General features: G+C 71.1%; 2 protein-coding genes across 4 annotated transcripts; one reads left to right on the top strand and one right to left on the bottom strand.

The window, feature by feature from the left end:
• The first annotated feature begins 491 nt into the window (after nt 1-491).
• GJD3 (gap junction protein delta 3) lies at nt 492-1430 on the top strand. Its single transcript, XM_090124840.1, has 2 exons — nt 492-555; nt 661-1430. Exon 2 carries the CDS (start codon nt 753-755, stop codon nt 1428-1430), a length of 678 nt encoding a protein of 225 aa, XP_089980966.1. The 5' UTR covers nt 492-555; nt 661-752.
• Nucleotides 1431-2020: 590 nt separating this feature from the next.
• On the bottom strand, nt 2021-17208 carry RARA (retinoic acid receptor alpha). 3 transcript variants are annotated; one of them, XM_031600705.2, is made up of 9 exons: nt 16980-17208; nt 11719-11988; nt 4911-5059; nt 4645-4786; nt 3994-4154; nt 3730-3906; nt 3307-3511; nt 2940-3098; nt 2023-2712 (listed from the first exon to the last, which is right to left on the bottom strand). In XM_031600705.2, exons 2-9 carry the CDS (start codon nt 11894-11896, stop codon nt 2501-2503), a joined length of 1383 nt encoding a protein of 460 aa, XP_031456565.2. In that variant the 5' UTR covers nt 11897-11988; nt 16980-17208; the 3' UTR covers nt 2023-2500. The 3 variants fall into 3 exon arrangements, with proteins under 3 accessions (XP_031456567.1, XP_031456565.2, XP_031456566.2); XM_031600707.2 differs by lacking the exons at nt 11719-11988; nt 16980-17208 and adding an exon at nt 7813-7972 and having other exon boundaries at nt 2021-2712; XM_031600706.2 differs by lacking the exon at nt 16980-17208 and having other exon boundaries at nt 11719-12174.
• Between the last annotated feature and the right edge of the window lie 355 nt (nt 17209-17563).

Genomic DNA, 17563 nt, shown 5'->3' with positions numbered 1-17563 from the left:
TTCCCGGACGGACCGCGGGGCTCCCGAGGGCGATGGGCGCAGCGCACAAACGCGGCACCGCCAGCCGCGCTGCCTGACGCCGCACGTGGGATGCGGGCGCCGCGGGACCCCCCGCCCTGCACGGCATCCCGGCGCTGTCGGTGCCGCCGAGGTGCTGCGCTGGAACGCAGCGCGGAACGCGCCGTCACATTTTCCACCGCCGGGCTCTGGAGAGCGGCTCCGGCGCGTCCCCGCCGACGGCAGCGCTATTTGCGGCTCCCGCGGTGCGGGTTTGGGGCACAGCACGCGGTGCGGGGCCGCTCCGCTCATCCCGACGTCCACCGAGCGCTGCGCGCACGGAGCATCGCCGTGCAGCGCCGGGACCCCCCGACCCCCTGCGTTCCCCGCCCCGTCCGGGGCCGTAAGGCCGGCTCTCCGCCCCGCGCGGGATGCGCTCCGCCCGCCCCCCCGGCGCCCCTCGGCCGCTGCCTCTAAAAGGGCTCCGGGCGGCGGCGGTGCCGCCATCCCGACACGGGGCGGAGAGCGGACGGCGTCGGACCGGAGCTCCGTCCGCAGGTACCGGGATGGGGGGCGGGGACGGGACCGGCGGTGCCGCGGAGCCGTCGCTGCGGTGCCGGAGCCGAACCTCTCGGGGCCGTTTGTCGGGGTGAATTTTTGCAGGGGCGGCTTTCGGCTCCTCGGACGGCGGGGACGTTCGGTGCCTTCGGGACCCGCCGGGCACAGCGTCCCCAGCGCCGCCCCCTCCCGCAGCGATGGGCGAGTGGGGCTTCCTGAGCTCGCTGCTGGACGCGGTGCAGGAGCACTCGCCCATGGTGGGCCGCTGCTGGCTGCTGGTGATGCTGCTCTTCCGCGTGCTGGTGCTCGCCACGGTGGGCAGCGACGTCTTCGAGGACGAGCAGGAGGAGTTCGCGTGCAACACGCGGCAGCCGGGCTGCAAACCGGTGTGTTACGACGCGGCCTTCCCGCTCTCGCATTACCGCTTCCTGGTTTTCCACGTGCTCGCCCTGTCGGCGCCCGCCGCGCTCTTCCTCATCTTCGCCGTGCACCAAACGGCCAAAGCGGGGCTCCCCGCGGGGCGACGCGCCCGACGGCTGCGGCGGTTCTACGCGGGCAGCGTCGCGCTCCGCAGCGCGGCCGAGATGCTGTTCCTGCTGGGGCAGCCGCTGCTCTACGGCTTCCGAGTGCCACCGCTCTTCGTCTGCCGCCGCCGGCCGTGCCCGCACCGCGTCGACTGCTTCGTGTCCCGCCCCACCGAGAAGACCGTCTTCATCCGCTTCTACTTCGCCGTCGGTTTGGCGTCGGCGCTGCTCAGCCTGGCGGAGCTCGGCCACCTCCTGCGCAAGAGCCGAACGGCCCCCGAGCGGATCCCCACCCCCGGGGGGGCGGTTCCGCAGCCGCGCCCCCCGGTGCGAGCTGCCCTGGATGTGTGAAACGCGTGCGCCGTCGCTGCGATGAGTTGTGGCCGCGCTCAGCCTGGGGGGGGTCACAGGTCTGCATTGGTGTCAGGAAGCAGCCGAGCCCTGCTGCCCCCCTCCCTGCTCCCCACCCGGTTCCTGTTGTGGGGCAGCGGATGGGCCTCACCCTGCAGCTGCTGGAAAGAAAACGGGAGAGAAAGGAAAACGAGGCAGTGCTGACCACACGTGTCACGAGTGCGCCGGGGCTCTGCAGGCACCACCCCCCACTGCACTCTGCCCATCCCCGCTTTGTTGGATGCGTGGGGGCAACGGGACCCCCCCAGTGGGGTCAGCATGTTCCCCCGGTGCCCCCCCGGTGCCCCACAGCAAGAACGAGCCGGGCATAGAATAAATAAACTTTATTCTGGAGCCATTCCCCCTCCCGTCCCCCCCTCCTCCCCGTGCGGCCGCGCCGAGACCCGCAGCCCCCGCCCCACCTGGGGGGGGCCCAGGATAGGGGCCCGCCCGCCCCCCCCCACCTCTAAAACCACTAAAATCTCAACAACAACAACAAAAAAAAATAAGTCATAATAATAAATCGTGTGCCCCCCCCCCCCTCCCTGCCCCCGGCAGCGCCCGCCGTGCCCCCTCCACCTGCACAGCCTAAAAACCCCTCCAAACTTTTACAAAGGTTTTAAAACATATTTATAGATATTTATAGATATTTATATATATATACTTTGATTTCTTTCTCTTTTAAATGACTCTGCTTCCTCGGTGGTGGGGTCGGCCGGGTCCCCCCCCCAATGGCCGGGCCGGGCCGGGGCGATGGCGGCGGTCGCGGTCCCGTTTGTGCTGGTGCTGGTGGGGCCGGGGGGGTGGGGGAGGGAGGCGTCCCGGGTGCCCCCGCGCCCCTGAAATGTGAATCAACCAAAGCACTGCAGTGCCCCGGGGTGGGGAGGGCCGGGGGGCAGCGCCGCTCCCACTGGGTCCGCTCCGGTGGGGGTCCCGGGGCTGTGCCGGGGGGGGGCTGCGAGGAGTCCGCCCCGGGGGGGCTGCAGATGGACCCCCCCTCAAGCTGTGTCCTGGTGCACGCAGGGCGTGGGTCACGGCGAGTGCGTGGCCGGGCTGCTGCGCGTGGAGCTCGGCGAGAGGCTGGGGCTGCAACTGCCCGGGGGGGGCCCCAAACCTCCTGTGCGGGGACCACCCGGCTGCCCCCCCAGCGTGTCCATGCCCTCCGAGTTCTCCAGCATCTCCTGGATGAGCGGCGGCATCGAGCCTGGGATCTCCATCTTCAGTGTGATCACCCGCTCGGCGCCTGCAGGGGGGTGGGATGTTGGGGTCAGCGGGGAGGGGGCTGCTGGCACCGCCTGAGCAGCGCTCCCCAGATCGGCATCCCCAACCAGCAGCTCCCAGCCAGCACCCGACTGGCAGCCCTATGCTGGCACTCCAAAATGAGCACCCCAAATCGGCACCCAGAAGCACTGCTCTCCCTCCCCACCAGGGCCAAGGGGGGGCTGTGACCCCACCCCCCCCCACACTCACCCTTGGCGCTGATGCTGCGGAGATCTGTGATCTTCATCAGCATTTTGGGGAACATGTGGGGTTTGTTGGGCCGCCTCTTCCTCACGTAGATCTTCAGTGCCTCCAGCAGCGGCTCCTGCAGTTTGTCCACCTTGTCAGGCTGCTCCAGGTCCTGGCGGTCTGCATGGGGAGGGGGGGGGGGCTAAGGTTATGGGGTCTGTGTGCCCCCCCCATCCCACCCCTCCCCACCTGGTGCACGGCCGCACCTGGCAGAGGGCACAGAGGGGTTTGGGGGTGGCCGTATGGTGAGGAGGGGCCGTTACTGTAGGGTCTCCCGGTTCAGCCCTGGGGCCGGGGGTGTCCCACAGCCCCCCCCCCCGGCACCCACCCCCGCAGATGAGGCAGATGGCGCTCAGCAGCCCGGTCTCAGCATCGTCCATCTCCAGCGGCAGCAGCTGATTGGCGAAGGCGAACACCAGGTCTGTGAGCGGCCCAAAGCCAGCGTTGTGCATCTGCGTGCGGTTCAGCGTCAGCCCGTCTGAGAAGGTCATGGTGTCCTGCTCGGGGGTGTAGCGCGTGCAGATCCGCAGGATCTGGGGGGCAGAGGGGTTGGGGGGCTCAGCACCCATGGGTGCAGCGCCCGGCCACAGCCACAGCCCCATCCCCATCTCCATCCCAGCGCCAGCCCCACGCCCGCTCTGTTCTCAGCGCCAGCTCTGTGCCATCTTCATCCCGTGCCCGCCCCACCTCCAGCCCCCTCCTCATCCCCATCCTGTCTTCAGCCCCAGCTCCGTCCCCTCCTCATCCCCACCAGGATGTCCAGGCAGGCGGCTTTCAGCAGCGTGATTTGGTCGGCGATGGTGAGCGTGGTGAAGCCTGGCAGCTGCTTGGCGAACTCCACCGTCTTGATGATGCACTTTGTGGACAGCTCACTGAACTTGTCCCACAGGTCGATGTCCAGCGACACGCGCTGCTCCGAGCTGTTGTTCTGTGGGGCAGAGCAGGGGTTCAGCTCCCTGCCAGCCGTGTCTGTGTGCGCTGCAGCTGCTGGCACCTGGTGCATTTGCTCACTCACCGTGGTGTATTTGCCGAGCTGGCACAGCGCAGGGAACGTCTCCTGGTGCGCTTTGCGGACCTTCTCGATCAGCTCCTCCACCTCAGGGGTGATGATGTAGCTCTCTGAGCACTCCGTCTTCGGCACATCCTTCTTCTTCTTATTGCGGTCATTGCGGACGGCTGCAGGGATGGCACCGTCAGTGCCACCAAACCCCCCCGCCCCGAGGCCCCCGGTGTCTCCTCCACCCACAGATTTGCTTCACATCCACCTCTGAGTGGATCTGGAGTGGGGGGACAGCCGCTGGGACACGGCGATGAGGCAGCAGCTGGGGGGGCACAGAGCCCTGGAGGTGCAGTGGGTGCTGCTCACCCTTAGCACCAGCGGGGGGCCCACAGCAGCGCACAGATGGGGCAGGACCTCCCGGCCCCGACTGATGACCCCCCTGTGGTGCGGGGGGTGCAGCCAGGCACCATGACAACTGGCACAGACAGCACCATTTATCTCTGACATCATCCATCACGTGTTGCCGGGCAACGGGCAGCGCTGTCACACCAGCAGGGTGCTCCCCCCGCAGCCCCCTGCCCCCCCCCAACCAATGGGGGCAGCCGGGATCGCCCACAGCACGGGGTCACCCACCCCCTCACCCCACCCGTCCCATCCCACACTCACACTCCTTGGACATCCCGACCTCGAAGCACTTCTGCAGGCGGCAGTACTGGCAGCGGTTGCGCGTCACCTTGTTGATGATGCAGTTCTTGTCCCGGTGGCACGTGTACACCATGTTCTTCTGGATGCTGCGGCGGAAGAAGCCCTGGGGGCACCCAGAGAGCTCTGGTCAGTGCTGGCACAGCACGGCATGGCACAGCACGGCATAGCATGGCATGGCATGGCATGGCACGGCACGGCACAGCACAGCATGTCCATGCAGCTCTCACCTTGCAGCCCTCGCAGGCGCTGACGCCGTAGTGGTACCCCGAGGATTTGTCCTGGCAGACGAAGCACGGCTTGTAGATGCGCGGCAGCGGCGGTGGGGAGGGCGGGCTGGGCACGATCTCCTCTGAGCTGGTGCTCTGTGTCTCCACGGCTGCGGGGAGGGCAGCGGTCAGAGGCTGTGCAGCCCCCAGAGGGGACACCCCCTCCTCCCCCCAGGGCCGCTGCCCCTTTGTGTGCCGTAGGGATGGGTGGGGGGGGGGCTGCCCCGGCTGCGCACAGGATGGGAGATGTGAGCTGACGTTTCCAGGGCACGGGGTGATGACAAAAAGAAATATAAAGGGAAAAGAGGGAAAAAAAGAAAAGAAAAACAAATAGAAAAAGCAAAAAAAAACCCCAAAACCAGAAAAATCCAAAGCAGGGCACAGGAGCCCCCCCTCCCACCATGGCTTTGATGCAGTGCAGTGCGTGCGGGCACACACGTGTGAGGGCCCACCGCCCCACCGCCCCACAGCAACGTCGGTGCTGCTGCACCCCACTGCGCCCCACAGCACGGCAGCCAGGCACGGGTTAAGCTCTCAGCTCCTCAGGATGTTTGCGAATGTTTTGCTTAGGGCCGAGCCAAGTAAACCAGTCAGACAGGATATGAAAGGCCGGGCCGGCGGGGAGCCCACACCGCACCCCACACAGGGACCCGCGCCCCATAGACGGCCCAGCGCCCCAAATAGAGCCGTGCCCCGCAGAGTCCTGTGCCCACAGAGCAACTCACGCCCCTCAGAGGGCCCTGTGCCCCACAATGGGATCAACTCCCCGAGGAGAGCCCTGTGCCCACAGAGGGCCCCGCAGCACCACCAGCAGTGCCGGCCACGTGGGGTGGCAGGGGGTGGCAGCGGGGCTGTGGGCGCAGCGGCTCTGAAGGGGGGTCGGGTGGGAGGTGCCCCCCCAGCACTGCCCCCGATTGGGGCTAACCGGCCCCACGGCACCGGGATGGGGACAAGGGGACAATGGCACCCACAGCACCGCCGTCCCACGGCGCAGCCACGAGGCTGCAGTGCTGGGGGGCAGCGATGGCGGGCGCTGAGCAGCACCGCATCCACCGCCCCCCCCCACCTCCCCCCTCGGCGCAGCCATCACCGCGGCGCAGCCGCCGTCCTCCATCACCGACCGCCTCTGTCGGATGATTTAAGGACCTCCTCACAGAGCTGTGCTCACAACACGCATCTGACACTGCGGTGCCGGGGGGGCTCCGGCTGTTTGCCCCCCCCCTCCGCCATGGACTGGCAGCACCGCAGGAATCCCCGGCACTGACCAGGGCACCGTGCACCCCGGGAGCCCCTCACAGCAGCATTCGGGCTGGGGGGGCAACCAGCAGCACTCCCATAGGGGGGTGGGGGGGCAGCCCTCCTCAGCCCCACAGGGATGGGTGACGGGGGGGACGTGATGGGCGCACACAGCCCCATGGAGCGGTGGGAGCCCCCCCAGTCTGAACAGTGGAGAGAACGGTCCCAGCTGTGCACCAGATGTTCTGCAGGCAGCCCCTGGCCATCACCTCCATCCCATCACCCCACAGCCCCACAACCCCACCGTCAAACAGCCCCACAGCCCTGGCACCTGGTGTGGGAAAGCGCCCGCGGGGCTGCGTGCTGGGCTGTGCTGCAGGCAGACACACAGACACACAGACACACAGACAGCACTCCTGTGCCACCGCAGGGAGTGGGGATGGGGCAGCCCGGGTGACACGAGATGGGCACCGCAGGGATACAGGGACAGAAGGATCCTGTGGTGCTCCGGTGCTGCACCCGCAGTGCCACCCATGTGCCACAGCACTCTGTAAAGCACCAGGACACCCCGCGTGGCTGTGGGGCAGCGCAGCCCCCCCAGGGCACGGCTGTGCCTCTGTTTCCCCGCAGCTCCCAGAGCAGCACAGCCTGCAGGCACAGCAGCACAGTGACAGCAGCCACAGCCACGGGGTGACACCGAGCGGAGCTCCTGGGGAAACTGAGGCAAGGCTGAGCTGCGGGGCACAGCAGTGGGGCACGGCGCCAGGACACGGGCAGCCCCACAGCTCACACTGGGGCACTGCGGGCCTGCAGGGGGGGCTGACAGCAGTGTGAGCGCTGCAGGACTGGGGGGGGTGGGGGGGGGTCTCACCACGCTGCTTCCAGCGGGATCGTGGCCCCGCAGCCCCCCGGCGCAGCGCCCTGCCTGCAGACAAAGGCCCCGCGTGCGCTCGCTCCCATCACAGCAGAAAGGTCGGGTGGCCCCGAGACAATGGGGGGACATATGGGGGGGCGCAGCCGTCAGCTCCCCCCCCCCACAACACCGGGCGCTGCAGCAGGGAGGGCCTCGCCGCCCCCCGGCACCAGGCGGGGTGAAAAAGTCCCACCGGGCACAGCTCTGCGGCCGCAATCACCGCACGTGGTGCGGGGCCGGGCTGCGCCGGGGGGAGGGGGAACATGGGACCCCCCCCCATCCCAGCAGCGGGGCCGATCGGGGACAGCACAGCGGAGCGGGGGGGGGCAGAGGGGTTCCCCAAACACGGAGGGCAGCGCACGGCTCCGCTCACGGGGTTGGGAGGGGAGCGACATTCCCGGGAGGGGGGAAGCCGGGGGGGGCCCCGCCCATCGCTCAGCACAGAAATGGGGCAGGGGTCGGCAGGGCGCACACACGCAGCAGCCGCTGCCGCCCCGCTCCCCCCCCGCTCGGCGCCCACCGCGCACCGCACGCAGCGCTCAGCACCGTACGCGCAGCCCCAGCGCGGTGCGGCCTGCGCAGAGCCCCCTCCCCGCCCCCCCAACCCGATCTCCCCCCCCCCAGCCATGCCCGGCGCCCCAGCACCGCTCTGCCCCCCCCCCGCCGCACTCCGCCCCCAGCCCCCCAGCCCCAGCTCGGGGTCCCGGTACGTACAGCGGCCGGAGGCGCCCCAGCGCGGGGCGGTGCGGGGCGGGGGGGGGCACCGTGGCAGCAGGCAGCCCCGGCCGGGCCCGCAGCAATCCATGCGGAGGAGGGGCCCGGGGGGGGGCAGCCCCGCCACCTCCGCGCCCTCGAACATCGGCCCCGCCGCTCCCGGGGCCGCGGCCCCCCCCCGCTCACCGCCCCCCCCCGGCGGGGCCGAGCCCCCGGGGCGCCCCGCGCCGCGCTGCCATGGGCCCCCCCGGAGCGGCGGAGGAGGGGTGGGGGTCCGGGGGGGGGGTGGTGATGAAGGCGCAGCCCCGCGGCCCCGGTCCGTCCGACGGAGCGCCGCCCGCAGCCTTAACCCGCACCGCGCCGCGCTCCTCCGCCCCCGCCTTCCTCCCCTCCTCCTCCTCCTCCCGTTTCTCCTCCCCCCCCGTCCCCAGCGCACAGCCCCGGCCCCGCAGCGCACGGAGCCCCGGGAGGGGGGGGAGGGGAGGGGCCGGGGGTCCGAGCGGGGGAGGGGGGAGAAGGGGTTTCGCTCATCCCCCAATGGCACGCGGTGACCCCCGGCTGAACCCGAGGGAAGGGCAAACCCCGGGCTGACCCCCCGCCCCCCGCGTGTGCACGTGTGTGTGAGCACGTGTGTGTGTGTGAGAGCACGTGTGTGTGTGTGTGTGTGTGTGTGTGTGCATGTGTGTGTGCGTGTGTGTGTGTGCTGCAGCATGTGGGTGTACGTGTGGTTGTTCCTGCACACACACACACACACACACACACACGTGCTCTCACACCTGCCTGCACTCCCACGGCACGCAGGGCAACATTTGTGCACACGTGTGCAACCCCACAGTGCACGGGGCACACACTGCACACACACGGCACACGGGGGCTGAGCCCACCTGCATGCACTCCCAGCTGCTGCTGTGTGCACTCTCAGAGGGCACGCTGTGCACACGCGTGTGCATCCCCTCACCATAAGCCGCACGTCTGTGTGCATTCCCTGGCCCAAAGCTGTGCATAGCAGTGACCTCCTGCAGCACACACAGCAGGCTGCGCACACACATGTGTGCACACCTGCACACGCAGCCATGTGTCCACACTGAGGACAGGAATGCACACACACACACACACACACACACAGCTCCCTGCACACACGTGCACAGCGTGCCACGGCAGCTCTGCTCTGCAGGGAGGGGAGGGGAGAGCAGTGCAGAGATCCAGGGGGTGTGCACGTGTGTGTGCGTGTGTGTGTGCGTGCATGTGCGTGTGTGTGTGTGTGTGTGTGCAGGGCAGTGCTGGTTACATTGCCACCATCCGTGCGGGCTGTGCTGAGCCAGCAGCTCTGCGAACAAAAGCCCCGCGCCGCTCCAACTTCCTGCAGCCAAATGACAAATGTCTGCTGTGAGTCACTGCGCTGCGCTGGGAGGAATGCGGCGGCCGTGGGGGGCGAGCACAGCGCTGAGCTGCATGGCACTGCGTGGCAGCGTGCAGTACTGCATGGCACTGCATGGCACTGCATGGCACTGCGTGGCACTGCATGGCACTGCATGGCACTGCGTGGCACTGCGTGGCACTGCAAATCCACAGCACTTCCATGTTACATCCATGATATACCCATGATACATCTGTGACAGATCCGTGACACACCTATGGCAATTCCATGGCTCTTCCGTGGCACATTCATGTCACTGTATGGACACAGCGCATCCACAGCACCACGTGGCCGTGGCACACATGGCACACTGTGGCACCATGGCACATCATGGCAATGTGGAAAACCATGGCACACATGGCACACTGTGGCACACATTGCACACTGTGGCACACATGGCACACATGGCACACATGGCACACATGGCACACTGTGGCACACATGGCACACATGGCACACATGGCACACTGTGGCACACTGTGGCACACATGGCACACTGTGGCACACACGGTGGCACCGCAGGGCCGTGTCCCACACATCCGCACGGCCGCCACGCCGGGCAGCACATCCGGCCCCGCTGTGGTGACAACAGGAACAAACACAGATTAAGAAAAAAGGAAAGAACAGAAAGGAGCGAAGCTCTGAGCAACGCCACGCAGCCCGGGGGAACCACACCGGGGTGGGACACGGCCTGTGGGGACAGCAGGATGCGGGCAGGGCCCCCCCACACCGCCACCAGAGGGGCTCCCCGTCCCCTCCCCCTACCGCAGCCCCCCCTCCCCCGCGGGGCCGTTCCCCCCACGCTCCCCCCGCACCGCTGACAGTGATGGAGCGCTGTGCCCTTATGCGCCGTCCCCACCGCCCCTTCCCCCCCACCATGGAGGCCCCCCCTTCCCCCCCACCGCCCCCATCCGGGCCCCCTCGCTCTCCACCCCGCGGCCCCTGGCCTGCCAGGAGCACGTTTCGCTCATTAATTTTTAAAAATTAATTAATTACGGGGCGCTGTGGGGGAGCGGCGGCGGCGCAGAGGAAACCGGAGCTGGCAGGGTTGGGTGACGGCGCAGCCCCCCAGCACGGGGGGGGGGATAACGGGGACACAACGGGGACACCCACCCCAGGGATGGGGGGTGGGGGGGAGCTAAGCTCCTGAGGAATGGGGACGGGCAGAGGGGACGGATGGAGGGTCCCCAGTGCAGCGCCGGGGGTCACAGCCCCCCCAGAGCTCCTCTATGGGGCAGAGGAGGGGACCCCCCCCCCCCCGGGGCATCGCTGCACTGCAGCTCTGCGCTGACAGCTGCGTGCACGAGGGCGTGCTCTCTTGCACACACGTGTGCGCAGCACTGCAGGAGCTGAAGTGTGCGTGCACGCACACCGCCAGCTCTGCACCAAACACAGCGCGCTCCAAAGGCAGTGGGGGGTCCTGCAGCCCGGCTGTGCCCCCCGCGATGAGGAGGGGCTGCGAGGGCAGGGAGGGGCTCACACGCAGGGAGGGGGCGAAGTGGCCCCCGGTGCCACCGAGGGCAAAGGATAAAGCGGCTGGGGGGGCCACAGCCCCACCAAACAGCATCGCAGGCACCTTACACCGCTTTGTGCCCTCGGGACAGCGGCACGGGGAGGGGGCACGAGCAAAGCGTGGGGCCGCGGGAGGCAACGAGGAGCGGCCGGTGGCCGGGGGATCCCGGGTTCCCAGCGGGGGTGGGGGGATGAAAGGAGGGGGACGGTGCCCCCCCCGCCCCGTTCCCACAATTCGGCGCGGCGGGAACGGCCCCCGAGCGAGGCGGGGGAGGCACCGCGCCCGCCGCCACCACCCAGCCGCCCGACTGGTCCCGCTGGGTCCCACCGCGCCGGGGCGGCTCCGGCGGGGGACAGCGCCCGCGGCCCGGCCCTGCCCGGACCTGCCTCGAGCCCCGGGGCTGGGGGGGCCCGGCACGCCCCGACCCAGCGCGGCCTCCCCGACGGCGGGCGCCGCGGGGCATCCAGCCCGCAACGCTCCGTGCAGCGCCGCGGGAACCGGGGCGGGCGGCCCGGCGGACGGAGCGGAGCGGAGCGGAGCGTCCCCGCGGTGCGGTGCGGTGCGGTGCGGGCACTGCGCTCCCGTCCGCGGCGGGACCATCGCTGCGCCCTGCAGACGGCGCCGGGCGTGGCCGCGCACGCCGGCTGCTCCACCATGATGGAGCCGTGCCTCAGTTTCCCCACCGATGGTCTGATGGTGCCCCCAACCCCGCCGCGTCACCGCAGCTCCGTTCTCCCCTCAGCCCTTTCTTTCCCATCACCGCAGCTATTTATAAACCCATCCGCGGGGGGGCGGCTCCAGCCGGGGACACCCCACACCGCCGTCACCGCCGTCACCATCCTGCAGCGCTCACAGAGCACGACAGAAGCGTTACCCCATCGGCACGGGGGACCCCAGCGCACCCCCAGCCCGGCCCTCTGGCGTCAGAACCCCTCCCCCGGCCTCGCCCCCCCCTCCCCCAGACCCCCGTACTCACTGGCAGGTGAAGGCGTGCTGTAGCCGCTGACGGGCAGCTGGTGCTGGATGCCGGGCAGTGAGCTGGGCGGGGAGAGCCCCCCCAGCATGTGGGGGAAGAAGAAGGCGTAGGGGGTGACGGGGTAGCCGTTCAGGTGCCCCCCCCCGGGCGTGGGGCAGGAGCTGCTGTTGCTGGCCATGGCGGGGCCTCCGGCACTGGGGGGCACTCAGGCGGGGGGCGCGGGGGCCGAGCAGAGCATGGGGCTGTCCTGGCACGGAGCGGCTCCGGGCGCTGCGGGGGGAGCAGAGAGAAGGGGTTAAAATGGGGCACCGAACCCAGCGCTGCCCCGTGCCTCAGTTTCCCCACCCCAAAGCCCGGGGGGGCACAGCGGTGCCCGGCGCTGCCCCACAGATTACCGCAATCCTCTGATTAGCGGCACCACTGCGGGCACTGCGCTCATCCCGGCTTAGCGGCCCGGGGGGGGCTTAGGGTGGGCCAGAACGCGGGGCAGCCCCGGGCCTCACACCTGAATCCCACGGCACGGGGACAGAGTGCACAGGGTGACGTCGGGGGGGGGGACGCGGGGTTCCCCGAGGACGTCCCACATCACCACGGCTGCGTGCACCGATCGCGTCGGGGCTCAGCTGCGGGCACGGCCAGAGCGCTGCGCCCCACGCGGGGGGGGGGAGGCGGTGGGGAGGGGGCCGCGGGTTTCACAACGGGGCCCGGCTGTTTATTTAAGCGCTGGCGCGGGGCCCGGCGGGGGATGTTTATTTGCCGAGCGCTGGCTGCGGCCCCGCGGAGGCGGAAAAGGATCCCGAGGAACAAGGCTGGGCCGCCCGGGGAGGGGCACGGCGCTGCGCGACCCCCAGAGGGCACCCGGGACCCCCACCGCTGCGGGGGTGCACCGCCCCCACGGTGGGCACTCGGGGTGGGGGGGGAGGGGGCGGCCCCGGGTGCCCCGGCGGGGGCTGCAGCGCTGCCCAAGGGCACCGAGGAGGGGACGGCCCCCGGGGGGACCGCGGTGCCAATCCAGGGCGGGGGCTGCCAGCCCCCCCCCCCACTGCATTACCCGGGAGGGGGGGGGGGCGGGCGGCGCGGGAAGAACTGTTTATGTTCGCGGGTGCCAAGTGCAACCGGGCGCCGTGCCAACCGCGCGGGGCCACTCAACGCCTGCCGGCCCCCCCGCCCCCCCCACCGCAGGGCTGGGACGCAGCACGGACACCGCCCGCCCGGGGCCGCCGCGCGTCTGTCCCAACCCGGGGCGCTTCGGGGCCCCACGGGGCGGCACCGCGGTGGGTGGGCGCGCGGCGGAGGACGGGGCTGCGGACCCCGCGTGCGCAGCCGCTCCCGAACGGGGAGTCCCGGGCACCCGGCCCCGTGCTCGGCTCCCGCAGGGGCCGTACGCGGTGGCAGCCCGTGCCCCCCCCCACCCCCCGCTCCTCCTCCGGCGCCTTTTCCTCCAGTCCCCCCGGCAGAGCTGGACGGGGCGCGCAGCTTCCTGGAATCCGGCGCCGCGTTCCAACCCCGCACGGAGCGGCCAAGTCCGGCCCCGCGTCCTCCGCCCAGACCGGGGGCGGCCCAGGGGAGCGGGCGGACGGACGGACGGACACGCGGAGCCCGGCCAGGCCGCACCTCGGGCTCAGCGCCGCCCCAACGCGGGGCGCGGAGCCCCCCGGCGCTGCTCCGCTCCCGTGGCACCGCGGGGTTCCGCTCGCCGCCCCGCAGCCCCAAACCCGCGGCGCTTCCTGCCGCGCGATGGCAGCGCCGGATGTGACACGGAGCGGTGGGGCCGCCGCCCTGCGTGTCTGTGTGTCCCCGCTGCCCCCGCCGACCCCCCCCAGGCTCCGCGGGGGCACCGGGGCCGTGCCCCCCCCCGCTGCCCCCCCTCGGCCCTGCCCGGCACGCCCGCGCCCGCAGCTTCCCCTCGCCGCTCTCGATTCCCAGGACGCGCGGTTTCGGTTCGGTTCGGCCCCGTGTCCTCGCGTCCCCCGTGGCGCTGCCGGTCCCCCAGCCCCCCCCCGCCCTCCATGACCCCGCGCAGAGGACGCCACCACCCGCACCCCACGCGCACACCCCGATGACGGCCGCCCCGCCGCGCAGGGGGGATGGGGAACGTGGGAGCCGTGGGCGCGGTGCCCCCCGTGGCACACAGCGGCTGCCACCCCCCCCATTCTCCGCCCCCCCCCCCCCCCCGGGCAGAGCAGGAAGCGCCCCATAGCCGCCGTGCGGCCGCAGCCCGCGGTTTCCTCGCTGCTGTCAGCGCTGGGACAGCCTCGCACGCGAGCGGCACGCGGCCCCCCCCGCCCCCCCGGCAGCGCCCCCTGGGCTGGGGGCGGCGGGACCCCCTCCCCACGTCCCCACGTCCCCGCGGCCGTGAGTCACCGTCACGTTTCTCACGTCCCCGGGTGATTCACACCGCGATGCACCGCGCGGCCGTGGGGTGGGCATCGGGGCCCGGAGTCGCGGGGCAGGGCTGGGGGCCCGGGGCTGAGCCCGCGGCCTCGCTCGGCCCCACGGCACTTCGGGGCACCGCCGCCGTCCCCGCCGCCCCACGGGGACGCGCACCCCCCAGCAGCCGCCCCACGGCGCGGGCGCATCGCCGCAGCACCGCCGGTGCCCGCAGCCGGGCAGGAGCGGCGCGCTGAAATTCCACCTGTCGCAGCCGGGCCGGCTCCGGTTACACCGGGAACAGCGCTCCGGTTACACCTCCGCCGCCGCCGCGCCATTCTTCCCCGGGAACAGCTGCCCGGCCCCACCACGGCCCCCAGCCCCGCCGCCGCCGCCCACGGAACGCACCGTCTGCTCCGGGCTGCTCCGGTGGCACCACGGACACCGCCAACCCCTGGGGGACAGCCCTGCGCGGGTGTCACAGCACCCACGGGCTCCCGGTGCCACTCACAACACGACGGCACCACGACCTGGACGCTGCCAGACCGCTTGGGGCTGCTTCGGCAGCACCCACAGACACGGCGCATCCTTGGGGGGCATCGGTGCCCGCGGTGTGATGGCACCGGGTACCCGGCGCCGGGCCGTGGTGACCTCCGGTCGTTTGGGGCACAGGGAGCAGCGCGGCCCCGCATGGCACGTCGGTGGATGGACAGCACAGACGAGCGCAGCACAACGCAAAGCCGGGGCACCCACGGGTGGGACGCGGGCAGCCCAGGCTGGGACACGGCTCGCCCCGACTCCGGGTGCCGCCACCGCGCTGGGCACCAAACGCACGCGGCCCCGGCCACGAGCCGCCCCCCGCTGAGCCGCCGGCCGCCGCGCGGAGATTAACCCATTTTCTGTAATCAGCACATGTGGCACCGCTGATACGATCGCGGCCCCCCGGCACCGCAGCTCCCCCCGCGCCGCACCGCCGCCCCACGGCAGCGCCGTCGGTGACAACGCCGTGGCGGTGACCCACAAAGGGCCGGGGACACGGAGCGCAGCTGGCCCCGCGCTGCGAGCGTGGCACGGCGCCGCGGCCCGCGGTTATAAATAGGGCCGGAGGTGAATCCCAGCGCCGCGGGGCAGCGCTGCTATGGGGACACAATGGGGACACGGTGGGGACACCCGGGCGGGACGCGGCACGCAGCTGCCGTCCCCTCCGTGCCGCCCATGGGCTGCGGTGGCACCGCGGAGCCACCGGCACGAGCACGAGGAGCGCGGTGCCGCCGCAACCACGGGGGTCCCCGCGGCCGTGTCACGCAGTGCCACGCGTGTCCCCGCCCCAAGGTCACCCCCAAGGGCAGGGCGCGGGGCCGCGCTGACATATGGGACCGCAGGGCCGCTAAGCCACGGGGCCGTCACCCGCTAATCCGGCCGGGGCGGCCACGCAGCCGCAGGCAGATGGCACTGCGGGGACAGCGGGACCCCAAAAGGGACGAACCCCCCCCAGCCCCACAGCCGGGATCACCCCAACGGGACAACGGGGTCAAAGGTCAAAGATTCGAGGACAGTCGGAGGTGGTTCTCTGCTCCGTGCTGGACGCCGTTGGAGGGCTCCTGGCTGGGGGGGGGAAGGGGGGGTCACAGACAACTCCTCCCCCCTGCCCCCCCTTAATCTCAGGGGTCCGTGCAGCGCTCAGTACCCCCCCCCCCGGCACTGCTGTGTGGAGTTGGCCGGGTCTCAGCCACCCCCTCCGCGGCCCCTGCCTGAGTGAGCATCTGCTGCTGTGTGCCGGAGGGGGGGTGGGAGCAGCCGGACCCCCTCCCCGGCCCCCGCCGCCCACCAGCGCTGTCAGCCGGGCAGAGGGATGGCTTCCTCCGCGGGACCGCCCCCCCCCCACGGCCAGGAAGTGCCGCAGACACCGCGCGCCGCCCTCCCGGACCCCCACCCGGGGGTGTCCCCCCCCCCAACACACACAAACGGCCCCGCGCACCGGCACTGCCCGACCCACGCAGCCGGGGCGGAGGCAGCGCCCTGCACCTCCCCACGACTCCCCCCAAAAAAGGGGAAGCGGCGGCTGCGTGCCCCCCCCACCCCCCCTCCTACCCCTCGGTGCCGGGAGGGCTGCGGCAGGAGGGGGCCCGGGGGGGGGGGGCGGCACTCGGAGCCCAGAGCTGGGATTGGGGACTCAGCTCCCACTGCACCCCCTCCTCCAGCACCCACATCCACAGCGGGAAGGAAGGGACCCCCCCAGCCTTAATTCGGATGTCCTATGAGAACGGGGGGAGGTCCCAGCCCTGTAGGAGCTGGGGGGGGCCTGGAGCACCCAAGCCAAGAGAAGCCCCCGAATCTTAAAAGGAATAAAAGGGGCTGGGAGGGGGGGGCAGAAAGGGAGCAAAACCGTAATGAATCCTGGGGGGGTCCTCAGCACCCTGCTCCCATTGAGCCCCCAAACACACCGCTAAGAGGGACGGACACCCCCACACCACCAGCCTTCATTTGGGCGCTGGATGGGAGCCGGGGGGGGGTGGCGGCACCCATCCCAGGAGGAGCCCCCAGTGCAAAAAAAAGAACGAGAGAAGCGAGCGGGTCTGCAACCCGAGAGCCAGAAAGGGGAAAAGGGGGGGGGGAGACCCGGAGCAGCTCCCCCCCCTTATCATTAAAAGGAAAAAATGGGGGAGCAAAACCTTAACGAACCACGGGGGGATCCCGGTACCCCCCCCCATTCGGAGCACCCCGTTCTCCGCACGGAACCCCCCTTCCCAGAGGACCCCCTTTATGGGGGGGCACCCAGCGCCGCCGGGGGCGCTGGGGGGGGGGTCAGCCCGGCACGGGGCCGCGGCGGGCGGAACGCAGCGACGCTCCGCGCTCCCCCCCCCCGGAACACAATGCAGCGGGAGCGGTACCTGCGCGCGGCGCTCACGGCCGGGACGCTCCGGGTAACGGCGGCTGCATGGCGGCGAGCGGCGACCCGAACGGAGCCGAAGAACGACGGAACGGCGAAAGGGAAGAGCTCAAGGCGAGGAGGCAGCGGCCATCGCGAGTCATGTGCTCGAGGGGGAAACTTTACCCGGGGTTGGGCCGGGCCGGGCCGGGCGGGGCTCAGCCCGGGGCGCAGCGGCGGCGGCGGCGGCGGCGGCGGAGAGAGGGCGGGAGGGCGCGCGCCGCCCCGCCTCCTGCCGGCCCCGCCCACCGCCCGGAGCCACGCCCCCGCCCCGGCCCCGCCCCCGCCGCGCGCTCACTCGCCCCCACTGCCCGGCCCCGCCCCTCCCGCCAATGGGGCGCCGCGGGGGGCGGGGCGGCGCTGCTTGGAGCGCTTTGAAGTCGCGGGAAAGGCGGAAGGGGAGAAAGTGGGTGCGCGCGCCGCGCCCGGGGGGGGGGCGGCTTAAAGGGGCCGCGCGGGCTTAAAGGGGCCGCGTCTTCTGCTTCATTCCCCCCCCAAACCCTCCTCCCCTATCCCGCTCCCTCCGTTGGCTCCCCGTCGACTCAC

Source organism: Phasianus colchicus, chromosome 26 (assembly GCF_987193195.1).
Source record: "Phasianus colchicus chromosome 26, bPhaCol1.hap1.1, whole genome shotgun sequence".
NCBI lineage: Eukaryota > Metazoa > Chordata > Aves > Galliformes > Phasianidae > Phasianus > Phasianus colchicus.
The sequence above is the reverse complement of the archived record's forward strand: the minus strand, read 5'-3'. Positions and strand labels throughout refer to the sequence as shown.

What these genes read in the sequence shown, in the direction of transcription:
- RARA (XM_031600705.2), bottom strand. Translation starts at nt 11,896, where the DNA reads ATGGCCAGCAACAGCAGCTCCTGCCCCACGCCCGGGGGGGGGCACCTG. An exon ending in GCGCCTGCGAGGGCTGCAAG is followed by an intron (nt 4,787 to 4,910) that starts GTGAGAGCTGCA and finishes GGGTGCCCCCAG; the next exon opens with GGCTTCTTCCGCCGCAGCAT. An exon ending in CCGCAGCATCAGCGCCAAGG is followed by an intron (nt 2,713 to 2,939) that starts GTGAGTGTGGGG and finishes ACCCCCCTGCAG; the next exon opens with GCGCCGAGCGGGTGATCACA.
- GJD3 (XM_090124840.1), top strand. Translation starts at nt 753, where the DNA reads ATGGGCGAGTGGGGCTTCCTGAGCTCGCTGCTGGACGCGGTGCAGGAG.